This window comes from Neofelis nebulosa, chromosome 15, assembly GCF_028018385.1.
Source record: "Neofelis nebulosa isolate mNeoNeb1 chromosome 15, mNeoNeb1.pri, whole genome shotgun sequence".
Taxonomy (NCBI): Eukaryota; Metazoa; Chordata; class Mammalia; order Carnivora; family Felidae; genus Neofelis; species Neofelis nebulosa.
Window position 1 is genome coordinate 73,236,542 of NC_080796.1, and position 22,996 is coordinate 73,259,537.

Here is a 22,996-nt window from a genome sequence, read left to right on the forward strand (position 1 = left end):
AACCTAGAATGTGTCTTCTCTGAGGCCAAGGTTCTTGTTGTTTTGTCAACCTCGGTGTCCCAGATCAGAACAATGCTGGGAACGCAGTAGACCCTCACTAGGTATTAGTGGGACAGGGGCGCCTGGGGGCTCAGTCGGTTGAGTGCCCGCCTTCGGCCCAGGTCATCGTCTTGCCGTTCATGGGTTCGAGCCCCGCGTGGGGCTCTGGGCAGACAGCTCGGAGCCTGGATCCTGCTTCAGGTTCTGTGTCTCCCTTGCTTTCTGCCCCTCCTCCACTCACGCTGTGTCTGTCTGTCTCTCTTTCTCTCTCTCAAAAATAAATAAACATTAAAAAAAAATTTTTTAAGATTAAACAAGAAGTATTAGTTGAACAAGTTTGTAACTCGCCTTAGCTGCTCTCATCGCAAAAGTGCTCTGAAAAACTGCCAAGCATCAGATAAATGTTACGCCTTCTTCCTGTAATCTGCACTTTGGGAAAGAGGCAACTGAACCCCAGGAAGCAGTTTTTTCGAACGCTGATGGAGAAGTGGGCACGAGAGCCTCACGCCCACCCCTCCCGATGCTGCTCCTTCAGGCCACCCCATCTCTACTGTGCTTGCGTCCCGGGAGGGAAGACATTCTCCACAGGCTGGGAGCTCCCCGAGGGCAGACACTGAGGGGGAAGGGCTGGGCATCGGGGTCAGAGGTCGCCCTCTTTGTTCTTTGTTTCCCCCCTCTTCCCCTCCTGTGCTTCTCCAGGGTGGGTATGGGGATTTGGGTCTTGAGGAACTGCTTCGAGGCCTGTGTGGCCCAGGTCAGAGGGGGACATGACTCAGAGGGGCTGAGTTGGAAAGTCACAGCGAGGCAGGTGCTGAGACAGCTGGGGACAGTGCACAGCGCACTCAACTGGGGGCAAGGAGATCCCATCCAGCCTGGTGCCGCCGTGCTTTTCTGCCTAAGTCCTTCTTAGTGTCCCTTTTGGACCCCACTTTCCCCACCATGATCTGCTGGGACTGGACCAGGGGACTTCCAAGGTCCCGATGTCTTGTGGGTCAATGATCCAGACCTGCCGCCCTTCCGTGCAGTCAGAGGTCGCGGCCACTGGCTGCCCCTGGGAGTCTGGACAGCGGGGCTACTTCCTCGCTGCTCGATTTTAGTTCATGGTTCTCGAAGGATGGGGCCATCACTGGGGAACATGTTAGAAATGCAAGGCCTCAGGTCTGCCCTAGACCCACTGAGATAAGTTCTGGGAGGGGCACCAGCGAGCCCCCGGGGGTCTCTGATGTGACTCCGGTAGAGACCCATGCTCCTGGAAAGGTGCCCTGCCCTTTCCGGGTCACTCCCATCTCCAGGCCTTCCTGGGTCATCAGGCCATCGGCCACCACATCAAGTGGGGGCGCAGACCTGAGATGCTCTCCCAGGGGCGGCTCACAGGGGGGACAACAACGCCTTTACCCAAAAAGGAGGCGTTAATGGCAGGATCTCAGGCAGGTAGGAGGGAAAGAACCATGGGAAGGGGGAGGAGTGGATGGGGCTTTCTTGAGGCCCCTCAGAGCCCTGGGTCTGCCCTGCCTCCAGAACCTGCTAGAGCCCCTGACTCCTACTTGCTTCGGTTCTTCTGTGGATGACAGGTCCTGCCGAACACCCAGTCACACTCCTGCCTCCCCCGAGGGCTTGAGTTGGGGCCTGTGGGCGGTGAGCGCCTCCAGGGAGACCTGGGCTCTCTCCCACCCCTTCCCCTGCCAAGTCGTGTGCCCTTGGGCAGTCACACACCTCGCGGAGTCGTCCCCCTCCCTCTCCAGCCTCCACATCCCTCCTCCTTGGTGGGGCCAAGGCCCTGACGGGATTGTGTGCATACGAGCCGGGTGGTTTCCAGCCTTTGCTCTCAGGTCCAGACACGACAACCGCACCGTTCAAAGCAAGGATGGGACCAGAGCCTGACCAGGAGCAGGGTACCCTGGCTTTGCCGTCGCTCATGGCCTCTGACCACAAATCGGTTGACCTGGCTTGATTCCCCCGGACCCACCTTAGGGTGTCTCAGGAGGCTGATCTCCACAGGGAGGGTGCTGGCTGTTGGTGCCACCAGTCGGAGAGCAGGGTGGTCTGCGGAAAGGGCCTGGGGAACAGCGTTGTGGCACAGAGTGGGCCCGCCTGCACACAGCACGGGGACAGTGAGGGCATGTGGGATCGGGGGGACCCCCCCTCAGCCCCAGGACAGGGCAGCCACGCTCCATGGGCTGTAATCCCCGCCATCCAGCACCCTTCCTTTCTGGGCACACAGCCCTGACCGTCAGCACCGCTGGATCCCGCCTCCTACCCCACGACCCACAGGAGAGGTCGGTACGTCCCTCCCGGGGTCCCCCCACCCACTGCCCTCCCCAGAGCTCCCCTCGGGCTCTCCCTAGTGCCTACCTTTCCCCGACTGCACCTGCCTCACTTCCTCACCCAGATGCACACCCCCTGCCGGGCTCACCCTCAGAACCGTGGGAAGGACGGCCCCCGAAGCCCTCTGCTCAAGGAGAACCGGGGTCCCAGGCTGGGGTCGGGTGGAGAAGGTATCCCAAGTGCACATCCTTGCCGCAGCCCCGACAGGCTCCTGCCGCTCATCTCGCCCCTCTTTCCTGCCGTCAGACTTCAGGGCGACACCGGCTGGGAGGGAGAGGGGGGAGGCCGCGGGGCCGGCTGGCTTCAGGGCCCTGGGCTCGCTGTGCGGGGCCTGGTTCCCTCCCTGGCACAACAAACCTGCTCATGCTCCAAGGCCCAACCCAAGTGTCCCCGTCTCTGGGACGCCTCCCCGGGTCCCGCGTCGACCGCTCAGATCTGTCTCTCCTTCGTACTTGAACTGGGCACTTTGTATTTGCCTGAACTTCAGCAGCGGGCGTGCAGCTCTATGTTTAGGGACGTTCCCCTCCTCGCCTGGGGACGTGCCCCCTAGGACGTGTGTGCCCCGTGCTCTGCGGACACCTTAGCGACGACCCGAGGAAGTGGACGTAATTACACGCAGAGAAGGCCCCGGAAATTAAGTCACTCTGCCCAGAGTCTCACAGCCAGGCTGTGGTGATGCCCCCCCACTGTCCTGAGCGGTCCCTGGAGGGGGGTGGGAGGCGAGGCCTCCCTCCCCACGGGGCACAAGGAGCGCTCAGTGCGTGTGTAGGAGCCGAAGGCTGGGTGGCTGAGCCGGGAAATGGCAAGGAGGAGACGGCTCGGAGGAGAGCCCCAGGGAGCAGGCAGAGCTTGGGAGGACACCTCTGGGGCAGGACAGACACACTGATTATTAACCTCCTTCTTTACACCCTTGTACTAGCTCGGGGGGGTATAGGTGAAGTAGGGGATTTGGTATTTTATAAGATCAGGACCTGGGCTCTTTTGTAAGCCTCCCCCCTTACCTACCCTGCACTGCATACATAGTCCCTTTCTACAGAGCCAAGGGGACACCTGAAGCTGAAGGGAAAACGGGGTAACTGCCTGCAGTGACCACAGGTGCTCACGCGGCTCAGAGGAGGGTTGAACTGTGGTTTATGACTTCAGATGTGGTAACCATCCTCAGGAAGGTCACGTCTAGCACACGGGGCAAAACAAATGGACATTTATCAGAGTGAACGGGCTGTGAGTATCCACACCATCCTGGTTCCGGGGACTGGCATTTCCAGGGCTGGGGCCGGGTGCCCCCAGGGTCCTCAGTCTTTCCTCTTCAAGTTCTCCCCTCCCCTGCCTGGATTCTGCTGATAGGTCAGCCTCCCAGGCTCCCGGATGCTGGGAAGGGGGCGCCCACGTGCCAGCCCCACGGGCAGGTCCTGGAGGTCACGGCGGTCTCCGGGTACCGTCCAGGTTCTGGACCGGCGGGTGTGCAGACAGGAACGAGGGTGTGGACACGCACGTGCCTCTGGATCGCTCCCCAGAGAGCACCTTAACACTGCTCCTCTGCCTCGAACATTCCCCGAGTCCCCCGCAGGCACGCACCTCCCCTCTCTGCCGGCCCTTCCCGGCGGACCCCGGACCCCCTCACCCCCCCACGGACAGATGCTAGGCAGGGTCAGGTGCATCCTCCTCGTTGACGGGGTTGCTGACACTACAGGTGAGGTCGTGGCCCCTCAGCTGGCTCAGAAGCAGGCTCAGGCTTAGATTCCTGGAACTGCAGGCTGGCCCCAGAGCCCTCTCTGCTCAGCTCCCCGAGGAGACCCTGGCTCAACCAGATCCCTGTCCCGTCTGTCCCGTTCTCTGTGGCCATTGGAGTCCCTCACTCCAGGCTGACATCGCACCAGCCTGCCCGGCTGGATAATGAATGGATGACAATCTGGGTTCAGGGGATGGGCTCTGGGGTAGGAGGGGACCAAGGAGAAGCTGCGATTCAGCACTGGAGGACACACAAGGTCATCAACACCATCACCAAGTGAGGCAGCTGTGGGAGGTTCCCAACTACAGGCCTGGAGAAGGATCCTACCACCAGGGCCAAGGGGCTCTGACTCCCAGCCCAGGCGCACGTGGCCGAGGCCCTTCCGAGCTCAGTTTTGTCTGGTTATTTCAGTAATCCTGATGTGTATGGTAATTCTATAATTACATCTACACATGACGATGATACATAAGAGAATAATTATATCTATCCTCACGTATACAAGAAACACCCCAGGAGTCGAGAATACGGCGGGAAACACGTTAAAGTTCTGTTCAGAAAAAGGAATACCGGTTAACCTTAAATGTTGAAGTAAAAACGTACATTTCGTGTCCATTCAGAAAAAAAAAAAAAACAAATACGAGGTGGTACAAATTCCAAATACTAGAGATCTTTGGACCAAAGGAAACTCTCTCAATCCAACAAAAGGCAAGAAAAAAAATCCAGAGGGTGGTCAATAAAGAACGTTAACTGCCGGGAGTAGGTCCATTCATGGAAGAAGTCAGGGTGCATGACACCCCCTCGTAAAAACCCAAGACCCCGATTCCGAACATGCAGCCAGGTGAGGCTCCTTGTATTGCCTAATGACACAGGAGGATTGAAAAGAAAGGAATGGAAAACCGTACAGAAGGGAAACGTCAACAAAATCATCACAGGTGTGACAGGGGTCACTGCAGACCAAACGATCTGTAAGATGGAAAGCATTAAGCAAGCCGACCAGAGATTCTTTAAATTCCTGTGCGCCCAACAGCAGGGCCTGGAAATGTGAGAATGTTCTCAGGCTAAACAAAAAACCCAAACCACAACACCCTGGGAGATCGAAGCGTGAATCAGCAAGCATACTCTCACCACAGTGGATTCTTTCGCTCTGGTGACACGGCAGGAAGAGCAGAGCAAAGGGCACCACGGACACTGACGGCCACTGGCCGGCGTGGGGCAGGGGGGCGGTGGGGGGTGGGTAGTGTCTCCCTCCACAGGCAGCCACAGGGCCCTCGCTGTCCTCGCTCACCAGCTGCACAACCCAGAGAGCTTCCCGGACCTTCTAACAGCTGCCTTGGTGCTGACCATGAAAGCAGGGGGACCGGCTGGATGGGAGGAAGGTCTTTACTCCTGGAAGGACAGAACTCAGGACAGAAGAGACTGCGGCCTTCATCCTTCTGGTTTGCCACATTCCCCGTGGCGCTGTGTCTGCAGCAACAGCTGTCTGGGACCGTGAGTCAACGAGCCGGAGGACAAAGCCCCCGCGCCAAGGATGGGGAAGCAGAAAGATGGGCGAGCCTGGGTGCCCGGGGACGTGCTGAGCAGCTGGCCCGACACCAGCAACCGCCAGCGCCTGACTTCCTGTTACAGGAGAAAATAACCCGCACCTGCTGAAGTCTTCGAAGGCCAAGTTGTATGCCAGCTGCGGGCAGACTGAGTCCTAGCACAGAAGACAATAGCGAAGGAGATTTAATGAGCAAAATCAAAAGTTGATTTTCTTAAAAGCCCAACCCAAAGCAGAATACTGATGTCTGACCACAAAGTTGAAGTTATACCTAATTGTCATTAGGAATGAAGATCAAGGCATAAATACAGACAAGAAACATTAAAATTTATGAGGAAACACGGTATGTGACTACACATTAAAAAATTTTAAATGTAAGTGACATAATGCCTTTCTAGGCAAGTGAACTGGTCAAAATTCTGTTAAGACGAAGGAGGAAACCTGGTTATACCCACCGACTTAGAAGAGATTAGAAAGGTTGCCAAGATCCGTCCTCATAAAAGGCGTGAAGGGCACACGGTTGCAGGGACGCACACTAGCAAATGGCCAAAGAAAATAAAAAGCCCGTTAAAAATCCCGTGCTATATACAGCATTCCAGCTTAGAAACAGGCAGAGAGATTCCAGGTCACAGAAGTATAGCTCAGCTCTAATGCTGATATGAGACAAGGAGAATCCAAAAACCAAAACAAGACAAACACACGTTAATCCATGGATTAAAGTCGGTTATACACAGAGAACTTAAAATTCCTAAATTAGATATTAGCAAATAAAATCACACCACCGATCACGATCATGAATTTATTATAGGAATACAAGGATAGTATAATTAGGAAACTTATTAGTGTAATTTACTCCCTGAGCCGATGAAAAGAAAAAAAGATAGCATTTATTTATCGACCAGGTATACGTTTGCAGGCACAGCTCCAAGGGCTTTCCATTAGCCTCTTTAATCCCCATAGTAACCCACACAGTTACCTGGATCTGAAGTGTCTGCAGCGTCATCCGGGAAAGGGCAGGCGAACTCATAGTAAATCTGTTAGGAGTCACTCACCATATGGTCTCTGTCCCAACTGCACATCTTGGCCACTATGGGGAGAAAGCAGCCAAATACAACACGTAAATGAAGCGATGTGGCTGTGTTCCAATAAAACTTTATTTATAAAAACAGACAGGTGCTAGATCTGACCAATGGCTATATTCTGCCAACCCCTGATCACGGGATTATTAAAAATACAAATCTGGGGGCGCCTGGGTGGCGCGGTCGGTTAGGCATCCGACTTCAGCCAGGTCACGATCTCGCGGTCCGTGAGTTCGAGCCCCGCGTCGGGCTCTGGGCGGATGGCTCGGAGCCTGGAGCCTGTTTCCGATTCTGTGTCTCCCTCTCTCTCTGCCCCTCCCCCGTTCATGCTCTGTTTCTCTCTGTCCCAAAAATAAATAAAAAACGTTGAAAAAAAAATTTAAAAAAAAAAATACAAATACAAATCTGTAGCCCATCCCAACACCCACTGATCATGTGTCTGAGGAAGATGATACTTTTAAGTAGCTTCTTTTTATCATCAATTTTTTTTTTAATGTTTATTTATTCTTGAGAGAGAGAGCAGGAGCAGGGGAGGGGCAGAGAGAGAGGGAGACACAAGATCCAAGGCAGGCTCCCGGCTCCGAGCTGTCAGCACAGAGCCTGACATGGGCTTGAACTCACAAACCGTGAGATCATGACCTGAGCCGAAGTCGGACATTTAACTGACTGAGCCACCCAGGTGCCCCTTAAGTACCTTCTTTAAAATAGGTGATTAATTAACAGATAATTTAAATATAAAATTAAATGGAATGTCTTTTACAAAGTATTAAGAAACAGGTATTTAGAAAGCTAACGGGTTTTGTTTTTTTTTTTTAGGCATTTATTTGCTCTGCAGGTGGTTTATCTGAATGTTTGGTATAAACTATTTTCAGTGGGTGAAGGAATATGAATCAGGCTTCAATCATCAATATCCAAGAAAAATTAGTGTGTTTCTGTGGGTTTCCTCCAAATATTGCTGAAATCTACCCAGTTGAAGGTATACTCCCAAGTGCATGCTGGGAGACGGCCAGCTCAGCGGGCAGGTGCCATGAGGGCAGGGCAAGGAGCAGGCTGTTGAGTGGGGAGTAGACCTCCCACGCAGAAGCAGGGCAGGGTGTCTGCTTACTGGGGCTGCTGTCTATGCAGGATCTGGACCCGGTCTCAGTACCCCGTGCTGGGCGGGATCTAGCATGGCCTTGGCCTTCCCGCCTCGCTGTCCCTGCAGGCCACGGGGGCACATAGTGGGCGAGGCTGGACCAGACCACGGATGTTACAGCCCAGGTGCGGTCGGCCTGTGTTATTCCTGTCTCTCCCTCAGACCAGGTCCTGGCACCCCATCACCCGGCAGCCCTGCACACCCAGCGCGGGCCTGTCGGTAACTGACCCCCTAGTTTGGCTCCGGGGCCGTGGCTGCTGTGAGTACCATAAAATGAATGTCTCTGCTCAAACTCCTTCTGCACGAAGTCCTCTTCCTGGAGGCCAAACCCCACAGGCGGACTAGGAAGAGTGCAAGCGCTGGGAAGGGTTCAGCGTCTTTGAGGCATCTCAGGAACAGCCAGGAAGCTCTGAGTCCCCAGCTGCCTCAGGCAGTGAGCCTACCTGCCCACGCCTGTCCCCGCACTCAGGACTGTCAACAAAACAGACCCGACTGTGCTCCTTTGCTAGGCAAACAGGGCGAGCAGGATCTTATTTGCATGTGTCTGCACCTGTGAGGACGACCGTCCTTCCTGCTCGCGCACCCGACCCGTTTCTGCTCGCTCCACGCACCCCTGCCCTTTGCGTGCGCAGAGGACAGAGGCGGGGGGCCCGTAGGAACGGGTGCCGTCCCTGTGTCACCTCAACCCCTCAGGCCCCACGGGAACCCCTTCTCAGGAAGGCCATATCTGCAGCCCAGCCCCTTCCCCCGGAAGAGCGTGGAAACAGTTTGTAACCACACGTACAGGTCACCGGCAGATAAGAAGGGAAGGCCCCCCCTTACCCTGCCCACCCCGCCCCTGAAGACAGAGCCACAGATTGGCTGTCCCTAATGCTGGGCTAACAGGGGGCCGTCCTGGCCCCTCGCTCACACATGCCGTCCTCAGCCTGGTTGCTGCAGATGCAACCAGGCTAAGGGATGGAGAGGGGTGCAAAGGGGACCCTCAGATTGTAGAGGAAGATCCACAGAAAACACAGGACACTGAAAAAGGAGACGGAGTGCCTGATGATCTCAGCCAAAGCAGGGCAAATAACTGCCTTTCCAATTAGACATTTGGTGGTGGTTTCCCTGCCCTGGGGAATTTGAGGGCATCCCAGAAAGGGCCAAGCCCCCCATCCCTCTCCCTCAACCCTTTAAGACTCTGGAAAAATCAGCATGTTGACGCCAGAAAGCCCCCACCCCCCACCTGCCTGCCTCACACCTGCCTCCTGGCCCCTGGCTACACCCACCCGGGAGCCGCCCCTCTGTTCTGCCCCCCACCCCGGCCACCCAGAAGGAGGCAGATCTGGACCATCGGGGTCTGGGCGGGAAACCAGCTAACACATGGAGTCCCCATCTGTTGGGCCCCGGGTCACACCTGCTCCTCTCCTCTCTGCCCCTGCAGTCCCAGCAACCCCATCACTCCCTTCTCTCCTCCCCACCACCACCCTGACCCATTCTCCTGGTGCCCAGTCCCCCAAGGTCCCTCCTGCCTCTGAATCCCAGACCTCCTTACTGGTTTCTCCTTGCCTGAAGAGCTACAGACATACAGAGTTGAAAAATAAGGGTTGCTTCCTTGTTTCTTTTTTTTTTTTTTTTAGCTTTATTAATTTCTTTTGAAACAGAGAAAGTACACTCATGAATGAGGGGAGGGGAACAAAGAAAGAGGGAGACGACTGCAGAGCCCAATGAGGGGCACAATCCCACTAATGGTAAGAACATGATTTCATCCAAAACCAATAATCAGATGCTTAACCACTGAGCCCCCCAGATGCCCCATGGGTTTGTTCAGAAGAGAATAATCCCTGTTGATTCTATAAAATTCGGTAAACAGAGAAAATAATACAGAAGAATGAAAATCGCGAGACATTTAAATAACTTTGAGGGATGTGCTGATGTTCCCTAAGTGACTGGACCCCTAGAACCTGTAACAGAATGTGAGGAACCTTGATTTTCAGGAGACTTACGGTCCACTTCCTGGTGCTTTGCTGCGGCCCAGGGCTCCAGGGTACCCGCTACGTCCTTCTCACTTGCTCGCGTCACAGGCCGGATGCCCATGGTGGGTCCGCATGACGGGAGACGGACTGAGACTTGGCCCCAGCAGCAGAAGCCGCGTTCCCACGGCCGGATGCACCCCGAGCAGGTCTGCTCCTAGGAGACCCCGGCGGCTGCCCTTTGCAGAACGAGCGGGCAGCTCTGAGTAGCTTGTCCGCAGGGACAACGACACTCAACTTCGGGCGAGCTGACGTGGGGGCTGGGGGGCTCCCGGACAAGCCCAGACGAGGGACAGATTCTCTCGGGGCAAATGTTCGCCACCTTCCAGCCGCAGTTACTCAACTGCTTCTGCGACGCACCTCTGTAGGAGGGACGGGGGATGTGGCGGAAGGCGAGGTGAGGCTTCTGCCCTCCGATCGCCTACGGTGCAGGGGGGGACTAACGACGCGGAAGCTAAGGACGTCCCCGCACACAAGCAGCGTTTGCCAGCCGCGCGGGGACCGGGTGTGGAAGGGAAGCAAACCCAGGAGAGAGATCCTCACCCAAGCTCGATCTGGTCGCTGTTTGCAGAAGAAGTAAGGGAGGCAGGAACTTTAGTCTCGTAGAGACGCTCCCGGGGGAGAGTTGACTGGGACCCACCATCCGGTCTATCCCATTAAAGCCCACGCATGTGGAAGGTGGGAAGGGGGGGAGAGGGCAGAGGGAGTCGAGGCGCCAGGACCCTGGCACCGGGCGGCCCCGGCCGGGACCGGGGCCCTGCCCCCTCCACCCTGGATGGGGACGCGGGAGGAGGGAATGAGGTCAACTGAGCGTCCCAGGGCTCATCCACCCAGATTTCGCCTCCTGCATCATGGAGCCGCTCACTTCCCGACCCGCAGCCCTGTAACTGGACGGTCGGAGCCGCACCCCCCGTGGCCACGTGTCCAACGCCTTCTCAGGGACTCTGCACCTCTCGTGTCCTCCATCCAGCCTTCCTCGGCGGCCTGTGGCTTCAGGCAAGCGGATGGAGCCGGACCCCGGCTCCCGGCTCCACGTTTGTTCCTGTTCGTCTGCCTCCCCCTCTGGCTGCCGCCCCTTTTACCGTTTTCAGCAACGTTTTCTAAAACACTCAGCACGGGAACATCCTCTCCCGCGAGCAGGAGCAACACCATCGCCTCCGTTCTCCTTGTCCCACGGCTGAGCAGGAGCGGGCAGGGCGGGACCGTCCCCTCGTGACCTCGAGGCTCCCTCCCCTCACCCCTCCGCCCTCTTCCTCCAGTTCCCGGGCACGGTTTTCACGCAGCGGCCGAGGTCCCGCCGGGACAGAAGGTTCCCGGGAGTCCCCTCGGGCTGGGTGGACGCCTGGGACAAGGGAACCGTGACTCTCGCTGGGACGGTCAGTCAGAGTGGGAGAAGAGCAGGGAGAAAAGAGGGCGAGGGAGAGGATCTCAGGAAAATCAGCCGCCGGGAGAACCGAAGCCCTGGGTGCCCAGCGGGGAGAGAGATTTGTGTGGGGCCTTCAGTGTGGGCGCCGGGACGGGGTAGGAGCAGGACAGGCAGGGGATGGCCAGGGGGCGCCTCGGCCGGGGGCAGACGGGCAGCTGCACACACGGCTGGGGATCAGCTCCCTCTGCGACCACACTTCCCGTCTGGCTCGACAGAGCTGGGTTCACAGTCAAAGGATAGGAACAGACATGCCGTGGTGTCCCTCCGGGTTCTCCAGGGAAGCAGAGTTACAGGGATGCTTGCAAGTCTAGAGAGATTCATTGTACAGGTTTGGCTCCCATTCTGACAGAGGCTGGTGGGCCTGGAGTCTGCAGGGAGGGGAGCCAGGCTGAGACAAGGGAAGGTCTGCTGTTGAGGTTCAGGCCAAATGGCATCAGCCTGGACACACAGGGAAGAGCCAGTGCTGGAGGTCTCGTCCCCTGACCGTCTGCTGCAGAAATCTTTCCTCCTCAGGGGAGGTCAGACTTGGCAGCTTCCAGGCCTTCACCCGATGAGATGCGGCTCACCCACATTGTGGAGGGCAGCCTGCTTTACTCAGAGTTTATCCTTTTCAGTTTATCTCATCCCACATGTCCTCGCGGAAACATCGAGAATGATACTTGACCGCAATTCTCGGCACTGTGGCCCAGCCGGGTGACGTATAAGATGAACCACCAGATCGCACAAACACGAATCCAAAGAAACGTAGAAGGGCCAAATTATATCAGAGAAAGTAGACTTCAGAGCCCGGCAAGTTACCAGGGGTAAAGGAGAATAGCGGACAATGACGGAAGGTCAGTTCAGCAAGACGTGACGAGAACCCCCGACGTGTGCCCACCTGAAGACAGCACGGCACCAAATACACGTGGCAAAATGGCAGAACTGAAAGGGAACAGGTGCGTCCACCATCGCAGCCAGAGGGCCCAGCACTCCCGTCCCGGCAGCGCGGCGAGAGGCGGACAGTCAGCAAGAACACGCGACGCTAGACACGACCACGGACCAGCCTGACCCGGCTGATATCTGAGGAACACTCGGCCCCACCAGCAGCCTGCAGAGCCCTCTCAGCTCCCAAGACAGTGTCCCATCCTGGGCCGGAACACAAACGTCAACGATTTTTCGTGTCCTGAAATAATGTGTTTTCTCGGACTGTGACAGACCTCGGGTAGAGTTTAATAACAGAAAGATGACGGGAAATTTCCAAACACTTACGGAGGAAACGAAACAAGTCTCCACAGCGCAAATGTCAAAGAGGGCGCCTGAAGGGAAATATCTCAACATTTGAAGTGAGCGGAAATGAACGTACAAGACATCAAAACGTGGGAAAAGACGCGAACAAGGTGCTTATGAGGAAATGAACATGATTCAAAGCATAGTTTACCAAAGGAGAAATGCTCCAAATTTATAATTTAAGCATTTATCTTACAAATCTATACAAATACGAGCGAAACAAATGCAAAGCAAGTGGAAGAGAGGAAACAAGAAAAACGAAGGTAGAGAAAATGAAACCGAGTCATGTAATAAAACATTGACAGAAAAGCCGACAACGAATGTCACTGTGGAAGGCGGAAAACTGGACGCTTTCCCTTAACGTTGGGAACGAGCCAACGGTGCTTGTGGTCACCGCTCCTCTGCAGCATCTAGGGAAAGTCTCATCAGATGCACTAAGGCAAGAAAAAGAAATGAAGTAAGATATAGATTGGAAAGGGGAAAAGAAAACCTGTCTTGATCACAGACGTTACTTATGTTTGTCTACGTAGAAAATCCCAGGAGGGGCGCCTGGGTGGCTCAGTCGGTTAAGCGGCCGACTTCGGCTCAGGTCACGATCTCGGGGTCCGTGAGTTCGAGCCTCGCATCAGGCTCTGGGCTAATGGCTCAGAGCCTGGAGCCTGCTTCCGATTCTGTGTCTCCCTCTCTCTCTGCACCTCCCCCGTTCATGCTCTGTCTCTCTCTGTCTCAAAAATAAATAAAAACGTTAAAAAAAAAAAAAAAAGAAAGAAAATCCCAGGAATCTACAGAAAATTCCCCAGACTAGTAAGCGAGTTTGCCAAGAGGGCAGGTTAGAGGCCAACGGGGAGGGGACTGACGGGCCATGGTACCAGCAGGATCGAACAGACATGTAACAGTTTGTGCTGCAGGCCGGGGGCCGTCGCGGAGGCCCTGAGCCGGTGTGCGGGGGCAGGTGGGGCCATGTGGTCGAGCACAAGGGGATTAAGGGTGGATGGTCCCCGGTGCCAGGGAGCCCCATCAGGATTGGGGTGCGTACGGTGCCCTTGTGGCCTTGTGGGACAGAGGCAGGTTTTAATAACTAGTCAGTTGACAGCTAACTAGTAGGAACTAGAAACTTCTGCTTTTTTCCTGAGAAACCCTGCCAGGCGCCAGCACGACCGGCCACAAGGGAGGACGTTTCCCAGGACGCGGGAAACCAGACGACGGCTGGGACCCAGGCCCTGGCTGCGGTGCGGCTCGGGCTCCCCCAGCTGTGCGGCCTTGAGACTCAGCCTTTCTGGCCTCTGCTCCTCGTCTGCAGAGTGGGCACAAGGACACCCAGCTCACACAGTGTCTGCGAGGGCCCAGTGAGTGACGAACGAGGAGGGTGACGAGATCAGTGCCCGTCACGGGGCCAGGACTCAGCAAGCCCTGGCTAGTGCGACTCTGTATTCTTTTACACAGCTCTCAAGCACAGACTGAGCCAGCTGGTGGTGAACCGGTCGAGGCTGGAAGGTGAGACTTCGTGTCAATGGGTCCCAGAGGCCGAGGGTCCGGACAGGACGACGGACGGGGCACAGACGTGGGGAGAGTGGGCTCCGTTTACGGTTGCCAAAGGGGCTGAGGCTGAGCGGAACCGGACCACAGCTTTGGACTCGTTTAACGACGAAGGTCCCCCTCGATCTGCCGCGATGGGTGTCTTCCGCTCAACTTGTGCACAACGTGTCCGCATAGAGATTCACTGGGGTTGGATGAATCCGGTCCCTGCTGAGAGCAGTCAGAGGGGGAGGGGGCAGGACCAGGGCCGCAGGCATCACGCGCACAACAGAGGTGTGGGGGGGGGTGGGGGGGTAAGGGGGGGGGAGGCTGGATTCTGGGCTTCTTCCAGTTAAATCACCCTCAAGCCCTGGCCTGGGTGGCGGACCTCACTGTAGACTGTCGTGAGCGGTGTCTCCTGTTCGAGATGTGGTTCCCCCGAACGCTGGAACGCAGACAGAGGGTTCCTGCCACAGCTGAGGGACACAGGGGCCCCAGAGGGACCCGCACAGATGCCATGCCGCTCACGTGACCTCCCCCCAAAGCGCCCAGCACTGCACGGACCCCGTGTTAACTCTGCACTGTCTGGAGAGGGATACAGAGGCAACGAGCCAGAAACTGCTGATCCCTGGGTTTGACAAACTCACACCCAGGCACAGGGACGTGGGAGAACCCAGGCCTCACCTGCTTCCTGTGGTCTCGGAACATCTTCCCTGCACGGTGGACGCCACCAAAACGGTCCCTGTGCTCTTCCTGGGATCCTGAGCCTGAGTCCCACCGATGGAGCTTGAATCTGAGCCTTGGAAACCTGTACCCTCCCCCAGCATGCCCCCCTCGGTCACGCCCACACCCACCAGCCTTCTGCGGGGACATCCCTGAGCAGCAAGACGCAGGGGAAGGGAGCTGAGGGTCAGTGGGGGCGGGGGGAGGTACGTGGGCACGGGAAGGAGAAGTGCACCTGCCTCTCCCAGGCTCCAAGCTCTGCTTCCTCCTACGTGAGCACAGAAGGTACAGTCCAGCTCCGAGGATCAGCAGCACGACCACAAGAGCCCCCAGGATAGCTGGCAGGTGGGCAGACCCGTCCGGCCCATGTGGACCTGTTTGCCTCCCACACAGACAGTGAAGAAGGATGAGACAAGAGACAACGTCGCATGCCCGTTGCCAGGCACGTGGAGACGTGCGAAGGGACCCGGTCTCGGCTGGAGAGCGGGGAACACGGCAGGTCCTGTCGCTCAACCAGCACCGGGCCCCTGCTTGGGGCCGGGGTGCTGAGAGGGACAGGACAGGGTCCAGGCGCTTGAGTGGCTCAGCCGTGGGGGGAGGGCAGGGAAAAGGCCGAAGTCAGCCAGCCAGGGCCATGGCGGTGCACTAGAGGTTCACAGCCGGTACACGGGTCTCCAGGGAGGGCTTCCCGGAGGAGGGGAGGGCCGAACTGAGTTGAGGGAGGAGCCGGAGGGAGGAGGGTGAGTGGGAGGCAGGAGGCTCCTCCAGAGGTTAGAGGTCACTGAGGGACGAGCTTCCTAGGGGACTCAGGGAGGCTGAGGCAGCAGGGGGACGATGGGGTGGAAGGACGAGGCGGCACACAGGGAAGCCGGTCGCTGCTCGCTAGGGGACACGCTGATGGTGAGCAAGTCAGGTGGGGAGGCCGAGGTGGGACAGGAAGGCAAAGCAGAAGCAGCCGCGGGCCCTCCCTCCGGTGCCCTTGGCCACAGCATCAGCTCTCGGTGGGGGGGGCCCTGTGCTCCTGAGAGGAGCCGAGGGGTGAGGGCGGCTCAGCGGGGGCTCCTGCAGGGCCCTGAGCAAACAAGGTGAGGAGCCCTGCTCGAGGTCAGTGCCTGCTGGACGGGACCCCAGCGGGGGCTCCTGTGGGCCGGCAGGGGTCACACACGGTGGGGCAGCTGTAGGCAAGGGGTCCCTGGACGGGAGTAAGTGGGGAAGGGGAGGACGTGGGACTGGAAGGTCTGGGAGAAGAAGGAGCAGCCTGGCCAGAGGCTGAAACCTGGGGAGCCCAGGACACATCCGGGAATCCAGGCGAGCACTTGCGTGGGAAGCGTGTCCTCGAGACAGGAGACGGGCACACGAGCCCCGACGCCTGAACCCTGCAGGCCGCGGCTGGCTCGGCCTCCCTCAGGTGGCACCGACTACTGACTCTCCCCCCTCACTTGCTGGAAACCTCCCAGGACACACAAGGACTGAAGGATGAGGCAGGGGTGAGGTAGCCGAGGGGGCTGCCTGGACCAGCAGGGTGAGGTGTGCACAGGAGCAGGAGAGAGACACCGAAAGGCAGAAGCAAGCGGGATGTGCCTGCCAACTTCCTGGACGGGTGACGGGTGGCAGGAGGTGACGTAAACATGGGGGACAGAGCCCGGAACCCTCACCCAGGGGGACCTGAGCCCCAGAGTCCCCTTCCCTCTGACAGGATGCACTCACCGTGGGCACAGACTTTCCCAAGGTCCTTGGTGGCAGTTTTCCGGTCCCCTGGGTTGCTGACCACACAGGTGATGCTGGGGCTGGGCTGGCTCAGGGGCAGCTTCAGAGCCAGGGTCCAGGGGTTGGGGGCCGGTCCTGGGACCCCTCTCTGCTCCAGCTCCCTGGGGAGGCCCTTGCTCTCCCAGGACACATTCACGTCCTCTCTGGTTCCCGGGGCGTGGCACTCCAGGGTGACATTGCACCAGTCTGGTGTGATGGATGGAGTCTCGCTCATGATCTGGGGGCAGGGCACGAGCTCTGGGGCCCGAGGGACAAGAGGACACAGAGTCATGTGAGTGGGGAGCATCACGCCTCAGGCTTTCTCGGGCGGAATCTCACTGTCGCCCTGGCATCCTCCCCCCAAGGATGGTGAATCCACTTTACAGATAAGACAGACTTGACCCAAATAGACAGCGAGTGGCTATGAGGACGGGAGCCACTGCGTGAAGCCTCAGGCATGATGTCAGCTCTGCCTCGACTTGTGGTGAACACACCGCATCCAGTTTCAAGGGAGAAGCCAGAGCCTCAAGGTGGGGTCTGGAAGGGGTGCTGCCAGGGGGGCCAGGGACACTCCCAGGGACAAAAGAAGTGGGTAAGTATGTATTGGGGGAGGAGCCACCACCTACCGTAGACAGTGAGGTGGAAATACCGGTTCGTTTCTCTTCCTTGTGTTAAGGAGACTCGAGCCCAGTACTGCCCACTGTCCTCAAGGGTCAGGTTGTCAATCCTCAGGGTCATGGTGTTGAGCACATGGACCCTCTTCTCAAACTTGTCCTGGAAGTTGACCCATTTTGGAACATCTTCCCCAGGAGACACGTACAGGAGGAGTAGGTAGTCGGACTTGTTTTTAATGCCCCAAGAAATCTTCTCCAGCTTGGTTCCTGGAAGTGATTCTGGACTTCGGGTCACATGAAACGACACAGAACCTCCTTGAGTTCCCGTCAGAGAAACCACGTTTCCAGAATCCTCCACTTGAGACCCAAGAGTTCCAGAACCGTTGACCACAGTGCTGAAGGCGCCTAGGGCATTGGAAACAGACACGGTGAGTGTTTTGTCATTGAGAATAAGGAGAAAACCCTAGAACCCATGGCGCTCATGAAATCCGCCCAGGAGACTCCCTTGACCCCGGGAGGCGGGACAGGGCAAGAATTTGGAGCCATGCTGGAATCAGGTCCTGGTCCTCGTGGGGCGTCCCCTTGAACCCGGTCCTGACCTGCTCTCCCGCAGTGTCCTCGCCGCCTAACTCTGAGAGTCTGGACGTGACGACATCACAGATCGAGAGCCCCGAGCACATCTGGGCCGATGCCAAGTGCCCAGCGTAGGAGGCAGCTTCCACCGTGGCTGCCCACACGCTGTGGGAGCCCGGGCCCTGGAGTGGGGGCCGTGCCCTGTGACTTGCTCTGGAGCGGAGTGGCTCAAGGTCAGGCTCAGGGAGGCTGTGCTACGGTAACACGCACTCCAGTCGCTCAGGGGCTGAGACAAGGGGAGATTCTGAGACTGAGGGGGGTCCTGTCACACAAGGTAGAGGCATCACGCCCTGGTGGCTGCCGCCCCGGGGCCACAGCAGGGAAGGCACACAGGGGAATCGCCCGTGGGGGCTTCTCTCCCTCCAGAAGTGGCGTGACATCTGCTCATGGGTTTGGCCACCTAGTCACAGGGCCCTGGCTCCCTACCCAGAACTTGAAAATGTGGGAGAAGATATGATGGGTAGGTGAGCTCTGCTGTGCCTGCCACGAAGACCACGCTTCCCCAGACGGTCCCCGAGACACCCTCAATGTCCTTCCTCAGTCACCTCTTGCAGAGCCGTGACCAGAAAGCAAGGGCCTCCGGGCCGCCCCTCCGGACCCCAAAATGCCCCATGCGGCGCAGCCCAGGGGACCTGATACCCTGGGTCCTTCTGGAGACCGGGATAGGAAAGAAGGGGACGGGCAAAGAACGACCTTGTCCTGAAAGGAAGCCCATGTGTCCCCTGCAGCAGGGCAGGACCGCCTGGGGGACCGCTGCCTGCCAGGGCCCCAGACGCCTCTCCAGGTCTGTCCTCACGCGGGGCCTGCACCCTCACTGTGTTCACATCGTTCCTGGCTCTCCCAGGAAGCAGAGAACCCAGAGAAGGGCTCAGGCCAGTATTGCTTGTAGAAGATTCCAGATCCTTCTATGCAATGATGCCCTCACTAACTCCCTCATTCCGACAGCAGGCGGCTGCATCCCGCCTGACGCTGCCCGGCCCGGACGGCAGGTCCCTGTCCCCACGTGCCAGCTGCTGTGTCCCATTGCGGTTTGGATCTGCTTGTGTCCTTGGCATGTTGTGTCCCATTACTTTAGAGGAGCCGCCGCACCTGTCGTAAGAGAATCAGCCTGTTTTCTAACACAGATAACGTAATTCTTTTCCAACATGCACATCGCCTCTGTCTGTGGACTCTGGCCCTGCTCTCAGCCTCAAGAAGCTGGATGTACCCGTTACTTGTAAGGCTTATTGGTTTTACGTCTTGCAGAAAAACATCGGCCCCCCAGCAAAAGTGTGCTGTGAACCCGGTCTAGATTCCTCCTAGAACTTTTGCAGTGTTGGTGTGTGAATGTGACCGGAAGGGACTGTGCTTGGGTCTCAGACCAGGAGGTCCCTTGCAGCAGGGCGGTGAGGACGGGGGAGGGTCCGGGAGGCGGGAGTCCTCCGCTGTCTGCAGCCTGTGGCCTCAGGCAGTCATGTAACCTCCCTGCCTTCTCCTTGAGTCTCTGACGAGGAGACAATGACCGCGCTCCCCTCAGGGAACCGTTGCCAGGGTCTCAGATCGCGAGAGCTTTCCCTTAGGTGTGAGCTGTTCCCATCAGGACGATGTTTGCTCCTGGCAAGCACAACTGGGGTCCGCCCCGAACTTCCCAGGTCCCGGATGGAGCCCTGTGCTCCCCACCAGCTGCCCTCTCGGGGTCTCCTCCCAGGATCAGAGATGGGCTCCCGGGAGACAGACACCCATGGTGCCGCCCCACAGGCGGCCACGGGAGCCAAAGTCCCGCCGGGCCTCCGCTCAGAGCCATGGAGCTCTCAGAGCCATGTCCACGGCAGCTGGTTTCCATGGTCCCTGTCAAGTCCACAGCACCGAGAAACTGAGCACACCTGTGCAGGGGGGGGCAGCGTCCTAGAGACGAGGGAGGGCCGGATACTGTGGCTCCACATGGTGTGGGCATCTCCCCATTTCTCTCCACTGGGCTGCTGCCCATGGAGCCGGCTTCCCTCTCCCCCAGCCCAGGGCTTCCCCTGCAGGGAGCTGCCTGCACCTCTCCCCCTGCCCTACCCTGCCCTGCGCAGGGGCTCATTCTCAGCGGTTCCCAGCAGTCCTGGGCTCTCACGCCCCAGCTATTCTCCTGGGAAAGGGCACCCAGGTACCTGTCCGCCTGTGGCAGGGCAAGACCTCGGGCACCTGCTGGGAAGGAGGCAACCAGGGAGGGAGGAGGCTCAGCCCTCAGGCTGCAGGGGAGGGCCTGCCCCCCAGGCTGGATGGTGAGCCTGGGCTTCAGGAGGCTGGAAGCCGACTCAAGCTGGGAGGAAGGCAGTGAGAGCTCTCAGATCAGCAGAAGGTGCTAATCCCAGAGAGGAAGGACAGAAGGACAGAGAGACAGACGGCCAGGGACACAGGTGGCAGTGATCCAGAGAGCCAGGATTTATTTAAGAAGATAACATTTATTTTATTTTATTGGTTTTTTTTTTTTTACATTTATTTAGTTTCAAGAGACAGAGACAGAGAGCGGGGGAGGGGCAGACAGAGAGGGAGGCACAGAATCCCAAGGAGGCTCCAGGCTCCCAGCTGTCAGCACAGAGACCGACTGGGGGCTCAAACCCACCAACCGTGACATCATGACTGAGCTGAAGTCCCAAGCTTAACCGACTGGGCCACCCAGGAGGCCCTGAAGAAGATAAAATTTAATATTCGGCAATGAACATAAAATTTTACTTTTCCCCCCTTCCTTCCTTTCTCCTTCTTTCTTCCATTTTTCTTTCCTTCTTTCCTACATAATCTTCCAACCCAGATGTTGACGGAGAAAACTCTACATAATCTCACATATTTTTGCAGTTAATAAAAATTAAAAGAAAGAGAAAGCCTACAATTTGTTGTGGCCAAAATACTGAGATCAAAGAGATGTCAACGCCCTACAAAGCTCATTTTCTTTTTTTTTTTAAATAAATTTTTAAATGTATTGATTTATTTTGTGAGAGAGACAGAGCATGAGTGCAGTGGGGACAGAGACAGAAGGAGACACAATTCCAGCCTGACAAAGCACAGAGCCCGACGCGGGGCTCTAACACGTGAACTGTGAGATCATGACCTGAGCCAAAATCAAGAGTCAGACGCTCAACTGAGCCCCCAGGCCCCACAAACCTCATGTCTAATAAGAAATGCCCTGCTTACAGATGCCCCAGGTTCGGGAATTTCCTAGAACCCCTGCACCCCCTCCCCCAGAGAGGCCAGGGCACTCAAGCAAAACATGGAAGGAAATGAAATTCCAGGGGAATCCACGGCTCTCGACCTCGGTCTTGTCCTTTGTTTTTATTTCCTCTGTTTCACAAAGGCAGATGGTCTCGGGGGAAGTGCTAACGGGAGTATCTGGGTTTCCTCAGGACAGTCTTTCTTGCGGTTCCCTTTTGGGGACCTGCTGCTTCCCTTCCCGTCACCCCGTTCACCCTGTCCCGGGGCCCTGATTATCAGTGCCCTCTGACATCCACACCCTTCCAGCAAGTGGGCGCAGACACCCTCAAATTCCTGAGGCCACCCTCCCTTCCTGGTTCCTTGTGTTCCATGCCCTCCTCTTGCACCAGAAGCGAGACCAGCGTCCTCCAGCAACGACGGGGACCCTGGGTCGGCCCCCTGCTCCCCTCACAGCTGCAGAGGCAGCCTCTCCCCTGTGTCAGGCGGGTCCCGGCTCAGAGCCAGATGCCCCCCTCGTGCTCCCTGACACAGTTGGTATTTCGGGCTGTTCCCCACAGACATCAGACACACGGGACCCCCGCCTCCCTCCCCCGCACACCGGCCTCCCACCCGGGGAGCCCGGGCCACTCACTGAGGACGAGGCTGCTGAACCCCAGGAGCCGGGAGGCCCAGCACAGGTGGGGGTCTTCTGAGTGGGCTCCCATCACAGGCTGCCTCCTCCAGGCTTGGTCTGGGCCGAGTTGGCTGTGGAGGAAACATCCAGAAGGCAGAGGCAAGAGAAGAGGCGAGCTTCTGCTCAGAACACTCTTAGGCTCTTCCCACCCCAAGGGCGGAGCTAACTGTCTAGGACAAGCTGGCTGGTCTAGATAAGCCATTCAGATGCTTCCTCTTCTCTCTGGCACCTGCAGTGACCCTCGGGAAGGCTGGTGGAATAAACATAGGAACCCCCCCTCGGTGAGGCGCTGTGTGGGAGACGCCCCGTCCTGTGGGCACGACCAGCCTGGTGATCAAAGCTCCCCAGCTGGCAGCCAGTGGGACCCCTTACCTGTTTCCCTGGGTTCACACTCCCCCCAGGCAGCCCTGCTCCCCAGGGCCAGCCGATGGCCAGGCCCAAAGTCGCACAAACCACTGTACCAAGCACACACCCCTCCCGGCCCCCTGCTTTGGGCCTGTCCTTTGTCTTTACACCATGAACGAGTCATGTTTCCTCTCTGACTTTCTCTGCACTTCAACTGTCCGGGGTCAAAGACGCTCTGAGCACAAGAACAAAGCACTTTGTGGGAAGGGCCCACCCCCACACCCCAGTGCAAACACGGGCATTTCCCTATTGCCGGCACCCCAGGCCCTCCGGGCACCCAGACCCGCCCTGCCCCCCCCACAGAAGGCAAACCCCCCCAACAGGGCAACACCCCACCAGCGCGTCCCCCTAAGGCTCTGCCAGCCCTGGGCCCGCTCTCACACACAGGCAGGGGGCAGGGACGGGCTCCTCCGTCCACAGGCTCGGCTGCCTCAGACTCACGGCCACCTGCTGAGGGTCAGGCCTCTTCTCCCCAGACGGGGCCCCACGACCTCTGAGAACCTTGTCTCCCGTGGACCCTGGGGGAGCAACACCATAACTCCTCGCCGGCCGTGCCCTTTTCCCGCCCACAGAGGCTCCCCCCAGCTACTCAGAGCCTCGGATCCTAAGGCTGGACCCCAGGATGGCTGGGGACATGCACTGAAGGTAGTCAGCTTATGGGCTGGGAAGTCCCTTCTGGGGATGTGGAAGCCCATCCTAAGGGTGTGGACGACCATCGCAGGTCACTCAGCAGGGCGGAGCAGGGACTGGACTCCTAACCGTGACCTCTGAGATCCAACATCCCAGCGCCCGTCCCTTCCCACCGTGTGGCCTCCAAGAGTCCCCCCGTCCACTCTGGGCTCCCCGACCTGCTCTGTGCTCTTGGACAAGAGAGCATCAACACCGCCTTCTTCCCCTGCTCCTGTCCCGTAACGGGGACGGTCCTTCAGAAGGCTCAGTCCCTGGCCTCGCGGTTAGAAACTCCT

At 57.7% G+C, this 22,996-nt stretch overlaps 1 protein-coding gene and 1 long non-coding RNA gene across 6 annotated transcripts; one reads left to right on the top strand and one right to left on the bottom strand.

Moving 5' to 3' along the window:
- Positions 1-14,370: 14,370 nt before the first annotated feature.
- Positions 14,371-22,046, bottom strand: LOC131495295 (SLAM family member 9-like). 5 transcript variants are annotated; one of them, XM_058700120.1, is made up of 6 exons: positions 21,585-22,043; positions 17,162-17,554; positions 16,497-16,793; positions 15,025-15,163; positions 14,751-14,827; positions 14,371-14,511 (listed from the first exon to the last, which is right to left on the bottom strand). In XM_058700120.1, exons 1-6 carry the CDS (start codon positions 21,826-21,828, stop codon positions 14,456-14,458), a joined length of 1,206 nt encoding a protein of 401 aa, XP_058556103.1. In that variant the 5' UTR covers positions 21,829-22,043; the 3' UTR covers positions 14,371-14,455. The 5 variants fall into 5 exon arrangements, with proteins under 5 accessions (XP_058556103.1, XP_058556102.1, XP_058556105.1 ...); XM_058700119.1 differs by having other exon boundaries at positions 14,751-14,833; XM_058700122.1 differs by lacking the exon at positions 21,585-22,043 and adding an exon at positions 18,476-18,512 and having other exon boundaries at positions 14,751-14,833.
- Positions 17,458-18,920, top strand: LOC131495297 (uncharacterized). Its single transcript, XR_009253875.1, has 2 exons — positions 17,458-17,577; positions 17,763-18,920. It is a non-coding gene; the product is annotated as an uncharacterized LOC131495297 (long non-coding RNA).
- Positions 22,047-22,996: the final 950 nt, after the last annotated feature.